Here is an 18,299-nt window from a genome sequence, read left to right as displayed (position 1 = left end):
TTCCAGAAACTAGAATGGAACCAGAATTTAAATAACCAAGCTGGTAATACCATGTTCACATGAATCTAGGAAGGCCCACTGAATACATAAGAAAGGATATAAGTTGAAGTTTCGGGGAAGAATGAATTTCAAGAAATGGAGGGGGCTATAAAGGAAAATAAAAGGGAACAGATGTAAATAAGAGGTGCTGCAAGAAGACGGAAGAAACATGCTAATTTCATACAAAAAAATAGGTAAACTTGTCCTAAAGAAAAGAGCCAGAAAGCTGCTCATGGAGGAGAAAAAGAGAGGTCAGCTAAGGCAGTAAAGGGAGAGAAGAAATAAAAAGAATGAATCCAATTAACCCTTTATCAGACCCCAGGGGAGAATGGCAAGAGAGGAGGGAAAACGGTAGAAGGAAAAAATAGAGTCTAAAGAAAATCCCATTTTATTAGTAAATTCACATCAAGTAGGGGGATCTCCAGTAAAAGTAGGACTATGGAGTATAAATAATAACAGAAAACCATAAGGACAGATTTACAGGCCATGGGGTCTGAAGAAAGGACTGGATTAAAATATGAGTTTATTTTGTTCAAAAGAAACATGTCATTCATTGCAGAATGTATTTAAACTGGAGTGTTATTATCTAACGCAAGTCTCATCCCCTGATACAAAGGTCCTGAAACAGCTACACCGAGGTCTGCTGTCAGAGGACTTCAGGACAGTGAACTAAAAGCACCACAACGACAATGATAACAAGTCAGAGTTGAGTGAAGGGTATACTTACAGGCAACAATATTTATGTATCGGTTCTTGTGCTTATTGTCAGGGTGATTGGAGCTGTCTGCTGTGATACCTAAATCAACAGTACAGCTCTGCACCTCCTGTAAAGAAATTGTACGCATAACGTTTTAACACACATCCTTTCAAACAAAGTGCCTTAAAATATACTACAGAAGACAAAAACAAAACAATCTATCCAAAAATTTTTTTTTATATGTTACAACTATTTCTTGGCTAAAAGAAAATGCAGTGAAATAATGCCTTACCTGGTAAAACTCTTTCAGTGTCTAATGAGGGAATGAATGCCAAAAAAGTAAAGAAATCAAATTCCACAGCACACGACAAATGAGAAAAGAAAGTGTTCATATTAGGTTTACAATGGAAAACCATGATCATGCAATAAATACATTTGTCAAATACTAACAAAACAGAATGTTTCAAACAGTTGCATGCAAATCAAAACTTCTAACAGCTGGGAACCTTAACATTATGTAAAAGGAAAAAAACAACACTTTTAAAAGGGGACAGTGGTATAATAATATGATGACTTTTTAAAATGCTGATGAGAAAACCCACATACTTGATGACACATTTTAACATACTAGGCAGATTTACTAATATTCAAATATAATTGTATTTGATCATGATAGAACTATTTAAAACTGAATTAGTAGTACATTTTTTTTGTTTGTTTATTTTGAGTAATTTTAAAGAGTAAACAGTTTCCTATTAGGTGGTCTGTAGAGTTGTCAAAACATTAGAAATCTCCTGAAATTTTTTTTTATCATATATACTATGTCTTTTGAAACAACATTTAGATAGTACTACTTTCTACATATTTAATTAGTAGACCTCTTTTTAATTAAAATAAAACTTCAATGGGTAGAGAAAAATTATTTCTGCCATTTCTCTTTTAAAATGAATTAAAATCCTTCCCAGGGATGTCTTCTATCTAAATATATTAGTTTGGAATTTGCAATTATTTAGTACATATTAAGGTAATGACATGAAAGCTTTATAATTTTTGAGAAAGTATGTAACTTAAATATAAATCTGATTCATCAGCAAAATGGCTCAGCCTTTCACTAAACAAGCTTTTAAGGCCTCTTCTGGAGCAAGTCATTCTGACTCTAGATTTAAAAACAATTTAATATATGAACCACTGAAAAGGTGAAGCATTATTAGTTATTAAGCTAATTACTAAGTTAATGAAAAGTTTTCTTTAATCAGACTATGAGTTAAACCAATGGAATTAAGAAAATACTTCTTGAGTAAAAATGTGAGGTTATTTTATTAATTTAATCATTATGAACTGCTTAATAATATTCAAAATGATTTTATAGTGAAAACTGTGAATCTGCCTTTGTATATATGCTTATCAGCAACTTTTACAATAAACTGTCTATTTTTCCTTATGGCTTTTTTTTTTCTTCTTTTTAAAATTTATTTATTTTTGACTGCGTTGGGTCTTTGTTGCTGCACATGGGCTTTCCCTAGTTGCCGTGAGCGGGGGCTACTCTTTGTCGCGGTGTGTGGGCTTCTCATTGCAGTGGCTTCTCTTGTTGCAGAGCACGGTCTCTAGGTATGCAGACTTCAGTAGTTGTGGCTCGCGGGCTCTAGAGCGCAGGCTCAGGAGCTGTGGCGCACGGGCTTAGTTGCTCCACAGCATGTGGGATCTTCCTGGACCAGGGCTCGAACCCGTGTCCCCTGCGTTGGCAGGCGGATTCTTAACCACTGCACCACCAGGGAAGCCCCTCCTTATGGCTTTTAACATCTGGAAGATTAGACACATCCTTAGCATATTCTCCCTTTTGCAACTATGATTTTGTTTGATGGATGCCTGATAGTTTCTACAAGTTAATACCGCACCACCCAGTACCCTCTATTATGGTAGGAAAAAATAATTTGATGTTTTAAAAATATAATTCTTCATATTATTCCACTTTACTTCGTAGTCACTTCACACTGCTTTCTTATTCAATGTAGCTATGACTTAGACTTCTTTTAAGATTAAATTAGCTGATTTCTACTGTTTTTAATTTAGTGAAAACATATATTTCATTTCTCTTTCCTTTGGTTTCTTAAAGCTTTCTAATCTCTGGCATTTTCCTTCCATAAACACGTTCTTGTTGATCTGATTCGTGGGGAGCAGTTTCTGCGTATATTAGGGATGGTGGTGTATCCTCTGATCAGGATCAGACCTCAAAGGGCTCCAAAGAGGGAGGTCAATTGAGCACTTGGGGCTGAGGTAAGGAGGCAAAAAAGCAATGTGATGCTTCCTAAAGGGGAGAGGCTGGGGAGGGGGTGGGGATCCCTCAATTCCTAGAATGGAAAGGACATGAGTGTTAAGTTTGAATCCCAACCCTGCTATTTATTAGTTGTTAATTAACTTCTGTGGAAGTTGATTTCATCAGCAATATGAATAGAAATAAAAACAAATAACTTCCAGAGTTGGGTGACGGTTGAATGTAGAAGCATCTAGTACGATGATCGGCATATTAGGGAGCGCTCAACAAGAGTAACTTTATGTTTCGTGGTTATTATTGCTAACGGTTGGTTTATGGCGCCCTATTTTGGAAAAGCTCTTTAACTGACAGCTCAGTGGGCCATGATAAATTTGCAGTAAATTTCTCTGCCCCTACCATCTAAGAGTGTTTTACAGAATACTACTAGAAAAATCTTCACTGATTGTGAAGTTCAAATGTTTTTTAGAAATGCATATTTTCTTGAGAAGATGGGGTTTTACCTTCTTGTATAATATTTATTATGCCTTGTATAATAAATGCTTCTGCATTTACACTGTTGTAGTCCTTACAATTAAGAACTTGTATGTACTTTGGCTAAAAATTATGAAATTTACTAGTTTACTATAATTTATATAATTTAGGAAATTAAAAGGAATCAGTGTTACTAGTTCAGATTTAAAAAAGAATACTAGAGCTCTGAGTTTATGGGAGAGAATTAACAATGTTTTTGTTTTTTCCACTTTTACAACTTGAATTTTAAAATGGAAAACCAATTTTCTAAATTGTATGATAAACATAACACATATCCTAAACACATAATTGATTATGGAACTAATAATCTTGCTAGAGGTGAAAATGGTTTCAATGTCAAGAAATAGCCTATTGCTGAATTTTAAAAATTTACTATTTTCCATATTATTTAAAATAGACATATTAAAATCATACCTCAAATTCTTCAGTAAACCCACTACTTGCATGTAAGTCTGCAACATGCTTTGGAAAGTGCTTTACTGGAATTGCTCCAACATCATCTAAGTGAATAAAAAAATCATGTTGGAAAGGATAATTCAACAGAAATAAATGTGCCTCTCATTTATAGAGATTTATAAAGAGGCTTCTTCTAAAACAACTTCAAGGTTCACTTATTCCTATAATCCCGACTGAATTTATGTTCAAAGAAACATTCAGCAACAATTATCAATTTTCTCTATATTAACTTTCAATCATAACCTGCATTTTAGAATTCTGATTTGATCAGGAATCTCTTTTCCTTTCATACTCTAAAGAGAAACTTAATTTTCAATGTTAAGTTATAAATAATATCACAGCCTCACTTCTTATCAATGGACTGCATCTCTTTATGGATAACTTCCTTTAACATGAGTGGGAGTTGCCTGCAAATTCTGGGGAAAAAATGCAGAAATAATATATTTTCAATTTTACCCTGGACTAAACATAATATATCGTGCAATTTCAGTTTTATAAAATTGTGCAGTTTAATGCCTCTCCGTTAAATAGTCAGATGTTTACATTTGAAAACATTTTTTCCTTCTTTCTATAAATAATAGAAAACATTTATATGCAGACTATTCATTAAGGATAATGTCAAAAACCTTTGGGACTTTTAATCTGTAAAATTTCAAGAATTCTAACTTGAAAATATGCTATGTAAACAAAGTCATTGGATCTGTTAATTAATTGTGAAGGGGCCAACTTATTTTACTTGGTTCTGTTTTTTTTTTTTTTTTTTTCCTGGAAAGACTTTCTTAGATTAAACATATTACTAGTTCACAGTGTGCAATTTCACAATTTCCTTCCTCTGACAAGGAAACATCAAACACATTTCACTAGAACCAGTTATCTACATCAACAGATGTTCAGCATCTAGGCCATTTAATATTTTTAAGCTTCAGTTGCCAAGAATTTGTTGATTTAAAAAAAATTAGAATCCATCTGTTCTCTTTTAGATGAGTATACCTGAATACTAAAATTGAATTAGCGAGTTAACCTTAAGAAACACTAGACAAAGGTGTAATTTCACCTTCACACCTACAGAAGGATCTTGCCTAGAAGTAGCTTTTATAATTAGACAAGAAAACAGAAATAACTTGTCACATCTAAATCGTTAGTTCTCCTAGTAAAGCTTCGTCAAAACCATGGATATTATCCTGCACAGCTAACCTCTTTCCACAAGCAAACTGACTACTTCTCATTTGCCATCATGTCTTTTGGTAATTCTTTTACGAATTGGTCTGCAAGTAAAAGGAGGAGATGCCCTTGAGCACCTTTCTTCTAAGAAGTGGAACAGGGGATTCTGGATTTCCTGGACAACCCGATTTTGGATTATTTTATTTATTGTTAATAATAAACTGTGTTGGACTTTGGATAATGGTATAGTTAATTTGCATACCCACGCTGACAGGATATGTAGAAGAGGTATGTTTGAAAGTGAAGGGAACTAAACACAACAGATCACCAAGAGCAACTGGTCTCAAAATTCTAAATATGTTAATGAGAAATTGTGCTGTACTAAAAGAAAGAATTTTAATATAAACTAGAAAAACAAAACAGTGGTGGTTAAAGACACAGAGTTGATAGAGTTGATAAAAGAGGTAAAGGAGCAAAACACTTCTTATTCCTATGCCTGCTGCAAATTACAAGGAAAATGCTTCTCTTCTTTATTTTTGTTTTTGAAATCATGAGACTTCAGGAGATAACTTCATGTAGAATTTGAGCCTCAAGCAATAACATCTGGCATCTCAGACAATTTAAAAAGAGGCTTCTGTACAAAGATGTAGAGTGGAATGTTTCCATTTGCTTTCCCTGGTTTGGTGACTCTCCGTGTCCTCGTCTCGTCCTCTGTCCTCCAGTTCTGCTTCCTTAATTCGCACATTTCTAGTAAACTTTTTTTTTTTATTATTGTTAGCACTTTTCATTCTGAAATGTTATAAAATGTTAATTCATAAGTGTCTGTGACCTTAGTTACAGTGTGAACTCTAGGGTCAGTAAGGGTCTTAAAATGACCCTGGTTAATTCTTGAATATTGTTAACTAGGTAAGTTCTGATAAAACAGTTGATGTTTTCCCACGGATACAACTGACATTTTCACTTAAAGTATTTCCGGCAACCACGCATTCTTTGTGCTCAAGTTTTTCTTGTACCCTCACCATTTTAAAATTTCTTTTTTTCCCCGTAATGTAGTTAAGAAACCTTTTCTCACATACACTCAGATAATCAGAAGGGAACTAAACGTTATCCTTACTTTTGTGGGTTTTGTCCTGTCCATCCTTACTGCAATGATTTAGTCTGACTTTTGTTGTTTAGGTTTCCATTAAAGGAATGCAAATGACTGAAAGTCAGCATTATTCCTTACTGATATTTTATTGCTATAAATATTTATGTTCTTTAACATATAACATCTGAACAGCTATAAATTATTTTGCCACATTACCTGTATGGTTAAGACTGTTCAAAACATTTTTTTATTAATTACTTTAAAAAATTAATTAATTAATTAATTTATTGACTGTTTAGGTCTTCATTTCTCTAGTTGTGGTGAGCGGGAGCTACTCTTCATTGTGGTGCGTGGGTTTCTCATTGCGGTGGCTACTCTTGTTGTGGAGCACGGGCTCTAGGCGCGTGGGCTCAGTAGTTGTGGCTCACGGGCTCTAGAGCGCAGGCTCAGCAGTTGTGGCGCACGGGCTTAGTTGCTCTGCGGCATGTGGGATCTTCCTGGACCAGGGCTCGAACCCGTGTCCCCTGCATTGGCAGGCAGATTCTTAACCATTGTGCCACCAGGGAAGTCCCAAGAATGTTCAAAATTAACAAGAACGAGTTATAAACCTGAATGCCTGATACATAATATTTTGGGCAACACAAACATTTAACTAATCTACATTATAGCCATTTGCAAAGTACTCCAATAAGGAAAAACCTTCCAACATCACGCTTTTCATTTAACATCTACCAGCTACTCAGGGTCACACTTTAAGCTATTACCTGAAATTGGAAAGATAGGTGTTGGAGGTGTGGATATTACTCGAGGGGATGTACTGTCCTCTAAGTAAAAGTGTGCAGTCTGGAAACATTTCCTGGAAAGAAAAGAAAGCAATTTATACTACTAGCTGGCATGGTCAGCAAGACAATTTCCAAGATGCTTAAAGATTATGACAGAAATCTCCAGAATTAAAACATAAGTGGAAATCATCTACTTATCACCTACTTTTACAAAACACCGTTATTAGAGAATTTTATAGCCTCCAAATTTATCTCAGCTTTACCTGTACCAGATGAAGAAGACTGAGCAGATATCAGACATGGTAGAAGCAGAGATGACACTTGAACTTGGCAGTTGGTGCCAAGGAGTCGGACACCTCCATGCCCTAGTTACTCTTCCACTGTTGCCGTATACCAGGATGTCTTGCCATCTTGGACAGGACCAGAGTGGAAAAGAAAGCCTGTCCAAAGCTATTTTCACTCAATATTTAAGGGACTGTGCCGTTCTGAGGATATTCAGCTGCTAGCAAAAGGCATCAAGCTGTGACCACATAGAAATGAAATTCTAGTGTGGTAACATTTTGATGAAAAAAGAAGGCAGCTTTATATTATAAGTATGATAATGCAGTAATAACAAAACGAGGTGAGGAAATAGTGAGCATATAACCAAAAACAGGGGTGATTTTCTCTCCAACAGATGCTAGCCTTGATGAGAGTTTTGAGAATGAATATATTTGGAATCAACGACAACCGTGACCTAAAATGTCACCTGAATCTATTTTCATTCAGATAATAAGAGTAACATCTCTCACTACAAACAATTGAGAAGAGCAAAGAACCAACTGCTGCTGTAAACTAATGCAAACGGTCCTTAATTTAAAAAATTTTTAAATTAATACTGCTAATGACACTCTTTGATGTGGGTCATTTAATTTATTTGAAGCATTACTCATGAGTGGTTAAGTTTAAATGGAAAGATCTGCTTAGGGGAAAATGCCAATCTCATTTTCCATTTAAAAGATCCAAGCGACAGGATATTTATCCTAATGAGCTTTAACGTAACATTTGTTCTTACATGACACACTTCAATTTGTGATATTTTTTTCAATAATCATTTTCCTGCACAGAATTCTTCAGTGGCTTCCCACTGGAATTACAATGATATTCCATTATTTCAGCAAGGGCTATAAGACCCTCTGCCACCTGGTCCCCTCGAACCCCAGCGGTTTCACCTCCTACAACTCCTACCTGCACCCACTAGGCTCTAGCCCACTGGTTCTTTCTTTCTCCCTCTAAGAAACCCGCCAGGATCATCTCAGGGCCCTGGTTCTTGATGTTCCCTCTGGCCACTTGCCTCTTTCCCATCATTTATGCATTGGCTAAAATGCCACATCCTCTGAGAGTCCTTCTCTGACCACCTGAGCTAAAAGTACCAGCCCTGCCAGCCAAGTCACTATTCTTCCCCCTTTTGTTTGCTTTGTGGCACTTATCACTATCTGAAATACTTTATTTATATATTTGTTTATTCATGTTTCATAATTTTAGTTGGTCCTCCCTCACCAGAATGTAAGCCCCCAAAGGGCAAGGTACTTGTCTTATGTCATTGTTAGTCCTCAGTGCTAAGAATAATGTCTGGCATGTTGTAGGTGCCCTGAAATATTTGCTCAATGAATTCACTGCTATAATTATGAATAGTACAAAATTATATAATGTCACAAGCCAAAAAAAAAAATTCAAAGGCGACGATATGCATAGCAAAAAACTAGCCCTCTGCTGTGATGTTATAACCTTTAATAATCAAGCCTGTGAGAGCATAGATAACTGACAGAACACAGGAATGTCTTCAACAGAGAAGAGGTGATGTAGGAGGAAGACGAGTGGATGTAGAATCAACTGCAATGTGGGGTCAAAGGGACCCTGAGCGAGGTTCATATCCTGGAAAGGTGAAAGAGCATGGCAGACTAATGAGAAATGGGAAAGATGAGGGTCACAGGTCTCATGATAAAGAAACTATCCTACTGAAAGTCCACATTTGAGCAGAATTGACACCAGACTGGAGCAGGAACTACAGGGAAAGTGTGGCTTACCTGTGTAACCACAGATGTAGTATTTCCTGACACACTGATATGAAAACACTGGATTTGATACACCTGCTTTTAAGATCACTGAATTAAAACCTCCTTGATTCCTCTAAAATATGGTTACACAAGCCGGTTGAAAGGGTTTCTATTTATTTTTCAATGAATCTTAAAGTTGTAAAATACCTTAAGGGACCTAGTGCAATATCACAGCTGATACAAGAGTCCCTTCCCTAGCATCTCTGACATATTAAAAAGACCCAGTTTGAATACCTTCAGTGACAAGGAGCTTACTTCTTTATGAACCATCTTTAGTTACTAGACATTTCTTGTACTAACTCAAAACTCAATCTCTTGTAAGTATCTCCAAATGGTACCCAAAGAGGAGACTCTCCTTTTCCAATGTTATGCCTCCTACTGTTGATATTTTTTTTGTATCGAGCCCCAAATCTATCTCCCTGTTACTTTGACATATTGGCTCTAGTTCTGTGCTTTACAGATTTTTAGATTATAGTACCCCAAATCTTTTAATACCTAAACCCTACCTATCTGTGGTCCAAATCTTTTTTGACTTTTCTCCTTGAAGTTTATATCCAATAACACAAACATGTTGTAGATCATTGAACATGTCTTTTCCTGCTCTAACTCAGTATTTCTCCTCCCTGCTTTAAACATGGTTCTTCTGACCAAAATGCCTCAGTCACTAATGTGCCATGCAAACACTTCCTTTTTAAAGACAACTCAGTGGTTTCCTCCCTGTGAAACAGCCTCTCATTTCCTAAGCAGACTCTTGCACTCCAGTTTCTGTTTCTATTATACCCAACGCAAATCTCCATTCACACTCACCTTAAGACTGCTTTGAAAAGTATGCTTAATTAATCCAAGGATGACCTTCACTTCCTGGACATTATTCTCCATTATTTTATTTTAAATATTTTAATTAATCGGTGGTTATAGTATTTTGCAGTATATTTGTTTTGTGCTTTTATGCTCATTATGTTTTTTTTTTAAAGATGGGGCCATGTCTTTTGATTTATGTAGACTCAATTTTTAATGCAATGCCAGGAGTACAATAGGTATTAAGTGTTGAATGATTAGACAGATTTCCAGTAGTAAGTAAATTCCACCAACCACAAAGTATTCGGCTGCATCCTAGACTCTCTTGCCTACCTGAGCCTCAAATGAGATTAACCTAAAATTTCAAAACATTTGGGAGGGAGAGGTGGAATACATAGCTAGAGAAAAATGAATGGATAGACGGATGGATGGATGGATAGAGGATGTGTCTGAGAGAATGGGAAGAAGGTAGCATCTCTTAGAAGAGGAAAAGGTAAATTAAAACATATTAGTATAGCGGTTTAACATGTTGCTAATATTCATCATAGTATCTGGGTATATACCAGCTCTATACTTTTCAGCTATGTAATCAAACATTCGTTGGTTTTAGAAAATAAGTGGTCTTGTAATGATACTTGCATTAATAAATAACAAAAGAATCTTATAAATCATACCAATAAGCTTAAAAGTGGGAAAAATTAAAATAGTACAGGATAAATTCTGGATGAAGATCATCTGTACATGGCCTAGGTACCCTTTATAGTACAGTCTTACCTAGGAAGTGACATTCTACTTAAAAGGCAGCATGGTACTGGGAGGCCTCCATTCTGGGTTGGTAGCTACTAGTGACCCACAAATTTAAATGTAAGATCAAGAGAGAATTCATATTGCTTCTCTTCCCACTCTCCCCAGCCAGAACAAGTGTGTCTATGGAAAGTTCTGTTCTATATAGCTTTTGATGGAGTGCTGTTTTGTTGAATATAGCCTTGGTATTTTTCAGATTCTAACTATTAAAAAAGCTCTCCAAAATGTACCCTTTGTTGTCTTTAAAAAGAACTTTCTGAAAATATTCCTTATGGAAGTAATTTTGCGTTTTAAAACTTATGATTTGGCTCACGTAAATTATACCTTAAAATATCTGGAAAATAATTTCAAGGCATATTATTTAATGTATGACAAGATTCAATATCTAATGGTCCATCTGTTCTGTATCAGCAGTGAATGTCTTCACGTCTATGTGCTAAGTGTTGATAACTATGTCTCCTGCTAATTTTCCGTCAGCCATGAGGAAAAAAGTGATGACTGTTTTAAACTTATAGACATAGGTCCTATCAATCAATGTTGATCTGATTATTTAATTTACACCTTTTCATCACAGTATTTAGAATTAAAAGCTAGAAATGTGTAATTATGATTCCATTTTTTTGGATCCTTATACAAAAATGAAACAACATTCATCATGCTGTATTCATCACAGAGACCCTAAAGAAAGTCTGACAGCAATCTTAAAGATGATCTTTCCCCGCAAATGGTAAAAAGAGGAAAGTTTCATTCCTAGATGGGTAAGTGACTTGTCCAAGGCCATATAACAAATGTCAGGAAGAACTGGGAAAGGGATCCAGATTTATCACCTCTGATTTGTTCTGTCTTCCTGCTACGACATGCTTCTTCTCAAGGTTTACACAAAACATGAGAGACCGAGTTAGATAAATTAGGCAAAAGAGTGGATTTATTATACCACTTTGCGATTATTTTTTCTCCTCAAGAATTAGGTCAGAAAAGTGTTTTAATATATAAACTGGAAAAACGTATAAGGACCATACACCTGTTAGGACTCTTGTTGGTATGCCATTCGATTTTTAAACCTTTCTACAGGCTGTAGTTTCCACAAAAGTCGAAAATGTTTCCATATTGGATAGTGAAATCATATTGCTCACAAATGCAGCTACACTGGAATTTGAATAATTCACACAAACCTTGAAGAATGCACTAACATTGTCATTAAGTCAGCAAATACTACCCCTCGTGTATTCGTGTTACTGATCTAAAAAGTTACATTTGGAAGTGAATCAACTTCAAATGGTTGTGAGTTGGACAGATATGTGAAATTTGTAAATTGGTAAGTAAGAGTAACAAATCTTATCAGGACATTTGATAGTTAGATATAAAATACATACATAAAACCCTAAGAGTGCTTATATTTTATTTAATTAATTATTTTTTTTGCGGTACGCAGGCCTCTCACTGCCGTGGCCTCTCCCGTTGCGGAGCACAGGCTCCAGACGCGCAGGCTCAGCGGCCATGGCTCACGGGCCCAGCCACTCCGCGGCATGTGGGATCTTCCCGGACCAGGGCACGAACCCGTATCCCCTACATCGGCAGGCGGACGCTCAACCACTGCACCACCAGGGAAGCCCGAGTGCTCATATTTTAAACTAACACTCTGTACTCAAGTTACATAAGACCCTGACTGGAATGCCCTTCTCCTTTAGCTCCTGTTTCTGAATCCTATCCAGCTCAAGCCTGACATTTTACATTCACCCTGCCCATTCTGGCTTATCAAGATCCCTTCTTCTCTGACCTCTCTTAGCATTAGAGATTTCAGCTGCCATGCATACACTTTTGTGTAATTTTTTATAAATTTTGCATGGAAAATTCTTTCCCCTCAATAAGCATAAATTTCTTGACAGTGGTGATTCTCATTCATTCATTCATTCCTTCTTTTATACTTTCCCATAGTAGTTCACAGAGTACTAGGCACATGGGAAACAGTCAATAAACATACTAAATATTTTTGAATAAACTGAGAGAATATATTTTGGAATAACACAAAGAGTGGTGATATGAACTTACAGACAGAGGTTGCTAAAAAAAAAGAAACTGATTATAAATCTTCTGAACAAAATTCTCTTTTAAAACAGAAGTATAGAGTACTAAGCTATATCCTTTCTTAGTTTACAGATATGATTCCTTATATCATCATAAAGTCCTTGTTTTCCAACAGACACAGTTATAACAGTTATACTGATTTACATTGTGTCCCTAGTAATCTTATCACTTTGCAGTGCGTTCTGCTTGCTGTAGGATGGGAAGCTTACAGTGGGTACAATTTTCCTTGTCCTTTAAAGGTTTCAAGAGATTATTGATAAGAATGAAGCTATAGCTCATCTTCAAGGCAAATTATAATGAATTTAAAAATCCCATCCATCTTAATATAGTCATTTATTTTCAAATTATATTTTAATGCTTAATTTTTACTTTTGTGCATGGGTTATCATTTTTTGTATTAGTATGCAATTGATATGTATCTTGTACAAAATCCGCTGCTATATATAAAAGTATATTTCACTATATCAAAAACTATGTTTTCTAAAATAATAACTTTTAAAGTTATAACAGCTGGAGCATTTAACTGAGAAGCTTAGATTTATATTAAATGCTATGATAATGTTTGAATGCTAATTAGATGAATATGAAAGTGCAACTGTTGAAATGCTGTATTAAATATTAACTGAAACCAAAGTTCCTCCATTTCGCCTTTAATTGTTTGACAGAAGTATGAAGAACAGTCAAATCTTTTAATATTATGTCTTTGGATTCACAAATTTCACCTTACTCATAGTTACCTGGATAAATTAATGGTAGCTCTCAAGTAAAGGGAATTTTGAATATGCTTTGAAAAGCATTCAGGTAAAACAAAGGCAAAAATCTGAGCTTTATGAAATGCATATCCAAAACAAACACTCAACTTACCTCCAGTAGATGAGAATACCCACAAGAACCACTAGACAGATAAAAGTCAGGGCTGACACGATCACAAGGGGTATAACTGCCTTCTTCTCGGATTCCAACCCCTCAGCTAGACCAATACGAGACTCATGGCTACTATTACTGGCCTCTGTAGTCGGAGAAAATTGAGAAAGTTGATATTTAAGCTTAAGGAAAAGCACATTTTTCAACCGAATAACTGCAATCTTCACTGCTGTTGCTTACCTTTAAAATTTCGACTCTATGAGACAAGCAAGGTCTATGATCATAAGCTAATTTAAGTAACACAAAGCTTAAAAAGTAAGGCAGGCTATCCAGTTGCAAAATAAGTGAGTCATGGGAATGAAATATACAGTGTGGGGAATTCAGTCAATAACTATGTAATATCTTTGTATGGTGACAGATCGTAACTAGACTTATTGTGGTGATCAGTTTGAAATGTACAGAAATATCAAATCACTATGTTGTGTAACAGGGACTAACATAGTGTTATAGATCAATTATACTTCAAAAACAAACGAATAAACTCACAAAAAAAGAGAAAAATAAAGTAAGGCAGCCGATCAGAGCTGAAGAACTATAATATCCCAACAAAGATTGACAACCTAGAGGTGCCATGGCAAGAAGTATAATCTTGCCTTGAAAAGCTTAGTAAAAGGGACATGAAAATATTAAAATAAGAAAACTATTCAGCTTCTAAATAAAATGATCAGGGAAAACAGTGCTACTTACTGAATCACCACATATAATCTTGATTTCCCAAAATTAATTGTAATGGAAATATTTTTAATCCCACAGTTAGGTAAATAATTAGAAGCAATTAATAATTTCATGAAGAGAGGATCTTAGGATAACCCTCCTTACATTAGGATAACCCTTCAATCCAGCAAACTGTTTAACATTTAAATGTAGGTTGCTTTTAAGATGTTATTTTGAATGCCCTTCTTACCAACTGTTTTTCTTTATCAACAATAAAAATACTATTGCATGTAAATTGAAGGAATGCACAGATCTAAGAAATTCTTTTTAAATACGCAAGTGTAAATTATGAAAATGTCTAAATTCTGTCCTTTGGTTAATTTTAAAAGATGGCAAATAACTATCTTTGTGACCAATCAGGTACATTATTATTCTAGCATTTTCAAAATCACTGCAACTGAAGCTATCATTCTGAGTTGTTAAAAAAAAGTTTCAGGACTGCAGGGTGTCAGTGGCCAGTCACAATTCTTCCCTTTTACTCTGAGGTGTGTGCAGTGTGAAACCAAGATGATTGAACATTAGAACCATTCTACCAGGATGATACGCTGACACTGCTACAAAGTAACAGCCCTTATCCTGTCTACCTGTAGAACTTCTGGAATAACGAAGTTTAAGCCCCTCATCAGAGTCTACATTGCCTCCTACACATTTGGTACGTTTGGTGCTTTTATACCAAGTACCTAATTCTTAGTGATATGAGACAACAGCAATCTATTTAATTGAAAATATTATCAATTTAGTTGAAAATATTTGAGAATAAATTTGATAGTCACAAATTCATAAATATAGCATTGAAATATATCTAACTGGAGAGAACTTAAGAGTTAAAATGATAGCTTCCTTCTGTAAGAAGAGATGATGCAGAAAGGGTCAAGAATTTAATCCACTCATATAGGAAATGCATCTATAAGTGACAACCAAATGTCCCAAGATGTTTGTTTTTATAACTATGGAAGGATTTGCTAGAAAAAAGCAGAATTCAAAGTTGTGACTAGAAATAATAAAGCTGTATAAAAAGTGGGAATATTGTAAGTCAATATTGTAACCCACCCCCTTAGCCATATATATATATATGTAAGTCAGTAATCGGTAAGTCAACTGATTCCTGAGCTGTAGTTAATATTCTTGTGAGAGAAGGCTGAACTTTACCTTTTATTATGTTACTCATATGCTCTGGTCATTACATATTGTAGGGAGACTCATCTAGAAGCCTAAATAATCTGACGGTGAATGTACCGGTATTTTTTAAAGAAATTTAGGAAAGCATCTTGCTTTATACACAATTGTCTTTACATTGTTTCCTATTGTAATTATTGTTACCTAAGTAGAAAGTCTGTGGTTAACAAAGGAAATAAGCCACTTAGCAAAGTCCCTGGTACCTAGAAATTACAAATGCAGGTTAGTATTATTGTCTATTTCAGTCATACTTGAAGTGTGTCCCCCAGAATAGCGGCATCGACATCACCTGGAACTTGGTAGAAATGCACATTTTCAGCCCCTCTCCAACCATCCCAAATCTACTGAATCAGAAACTCTGTGGCTAAGACCCAGCAATCTGTGTTTTAACAAGTCCTCTGGGTGATTCTGATCCACATTAAAGCTTGAGAACCAATGATGTACATTAACTTACATGCAGAGTGAGGTTATATAATTATACTGGTCTTCAATGACCACAAATATTCACTGCAGTTATGTATATGGGTGTATGTGTATATATATATATGTATCTACATACATACATATCTCATTTATATAGATGTATGTGCATACATATACATGAGATATGTCTGATCAAATATGTGATACATATGTAAGATATATAACACATAAAACATATAACAAATTACCACATATATATCATACACTCTATATACATGCACTATACACACACATGCACACACACAGAGTCCTGTATATAGACTTTTCTCATACGTTCTCTGGGATGTCTGATTTTAAAACAAGCCTTTTAATTAGGGAGTTAGAATGATAAATCCATGGTAATTACATATAATGAAACTTAGATATTTTATATAAGATGAGATACCACATGAAAGTAGACAATCCCCTGGCTGCTTTGTATATACTACAATGAGGAACAACTAGTTATACTGATTTTTATATTCATTAGTTGACACTAAATATCTTTTTGGATATGGCTCCGTAGTGTATATGAGTTACCTAAATGATAAGACAAAAATGTGCTAACAGACAATTAGAAAACAAGAACTAAGATTAATATTTTAAAATTCACTTTGAGAATAAAACACTAGAATTTTGGTATTACAAATTAAGCATTATACATATTTTATTGTTCTCAATCATGAAAACGTAGTCCCTAAGAGACAGACACCAATGACACATGTTTCCAGTCTCAGTTTTTTATTAACTCCCTATGTGACCTAGATCAAGCAATCTAGTATCTTTGGGACTCAGTTTATGCATTCATAAATTGCAGATACTAATATCTGCCTTATCTATATTATTTTGACGAGCATGTCTTGTAAATTATTCTACATTCTAGAAGTAGGTAATAAAATGATAAGCTTCAGAATTAGTCTATATGCATTTGATAAAGAGGCATATTCAATTATTGGATAAGACAGACTACATATTTTTTTTACAGATATGTTTTAAAAATAGGCAAGAATTTTTCCCTAATCCTGTATGATCTTATTTACTTCATTAATTATGTTACTTGCTGCTGTCAGATGTTATATTTGTATTGTTTTCCTCATCAGTGGGAGAACACACTCAAATTAAATAAATCTAATTAGTGCATTGAAGAGAAATTGCTAAGTTTTAGTCAATAATTTAAGGTTTGGCATTTTACAGTATATATAGTCTTTCCATAACAGCATAATCTAGCAAGAACATACAGATGATGTCACTACCTAAAAAGACAGAAAAATGGATGGGTTCCTGATGTTTTATTTCTAAATAAATCTAATAAAAATTAAAAAACACACAAGGACTATATTTGAAGCCAGATAACAATTCATATACATGGCAACACTAATGAAATATGGTGATTCATGAATTCCTTACTCATTTTCACATAACAGAATGTAAATGTTTAAACTGGAACGAAATGTTAAACAGGTATCAAGTCAGAATGTAGAAAAACTTCTCTATCAAAATGTACAAACTTTTAATTGCTGCTGCACTGAAGGAAAAGTAGATAACTAATTCAAGGGATGGAAATAACAAAGAGGAAAACTATACTAATGAGATTGTTGTCTATGTTTTGGATTTTACATACCTACTTTTATGCAACAAGAGTGCAAGATTTACTTTAGCCTATCTTTTGACTTACTGTTGAGATTTAAATATTTTCATTGTTGATTTAAAAAATGCCTTAAAATGTAACAAAAGCAAATGATAAAACTCTTATGATCAATGCAATGAAATTATCTAGTATTTCATATTCTTAATGGTTTTGAATTTCCCCTTTTCTCTCCCATTGGCATCTAAAGCAAACATCTGTATTTTATATGCTGCAAGTAATCTGCTCGAAGAAACATCTGGCTGATAAATTAATTTGCATAAAATACATTAACAAATGAAATGCATTTCTACAGAAAATGTTCTGGTGTTGTACATCTTGTCATACAATACCTATACACACTATGCATATTAATGGCCGTTATTTAACTTCTTAGAAAGGTGTATAACAGCAAGTATAAAGTAGAATGTATTTTGTTAGTTCACACTGCCCTCTTTAGGCAACATTAAGGTAATCAAACAAAGACAATTTTTAAAAATTAAAATCTTAAGAAAAATCTTACCATTAACTCTCAAAACTTAGCACTAGGACTTTTTTTAAAGCCCCCAAGCTGATGTGGATGTGCAATTA

At 34.6% G+C, this 18,299-nt stretch overlaps 1 protein-coding gene across 4 annotated transcripts in view; it reads right to left on the bottom strand.

Moving 5' to 3' along the window:
• Positions 1–18,299, bottom strand: part of PTPRZ1 (protein tyrosine phosphatase receptor type Z1) — a 162,890-nt gene that overhangs the window by 19,108 nt on the left and 125,483 nt on the right. For 2 of the 4 annotated variants that reach the window (XM_033863182.2, XM_033863184.2), the window contains exons 13-17: positions 13,673–13,817; positions 7,008–7,099; positions 3,954–4,039; positions 1,029–1,049; positions 767–863 (exon numbers count right to left, since the gene is read on the bottom strand). In XM_033863182.2, coding sequence (XP_033719073.1) covers positions 767–863; positions 1,029–1,049; positions 3,954–4,039; positions 7,008–7,099; positions 13,673–13,817 — 441 coding nt within the window. The remainder of the gene's footprint in view (positions 1–766; positions 864–1,028; positions 1,050–3,953; positions 4,040–7,007; positions 7,100–13,672; positions 13,818–18,299) is intronic. The other 2 variants (XM_033863183.2, XM_033863185.2) reach the window with 1 other exon arrangement.

The sequence above is a fragment of the Tursiops truncatus genome, chromosome 9, assembly GCF_011762595.2.
Source record: "Tursiops truncatus isolate mTurTru1 chromosome 9, mTurTru1.mat.Y, whole genome shotgun sequence".
NCBI lineage: Eukaryota > Metazoa > Chordata > Mammalia > Artiodactyla > Delphinidae > Tursiops > Tursiops truncatus.
Note: the sequence above shows the minus strand (reverse complement) of the source record. Positions and strands in the feature narration are given on the sequence as shown.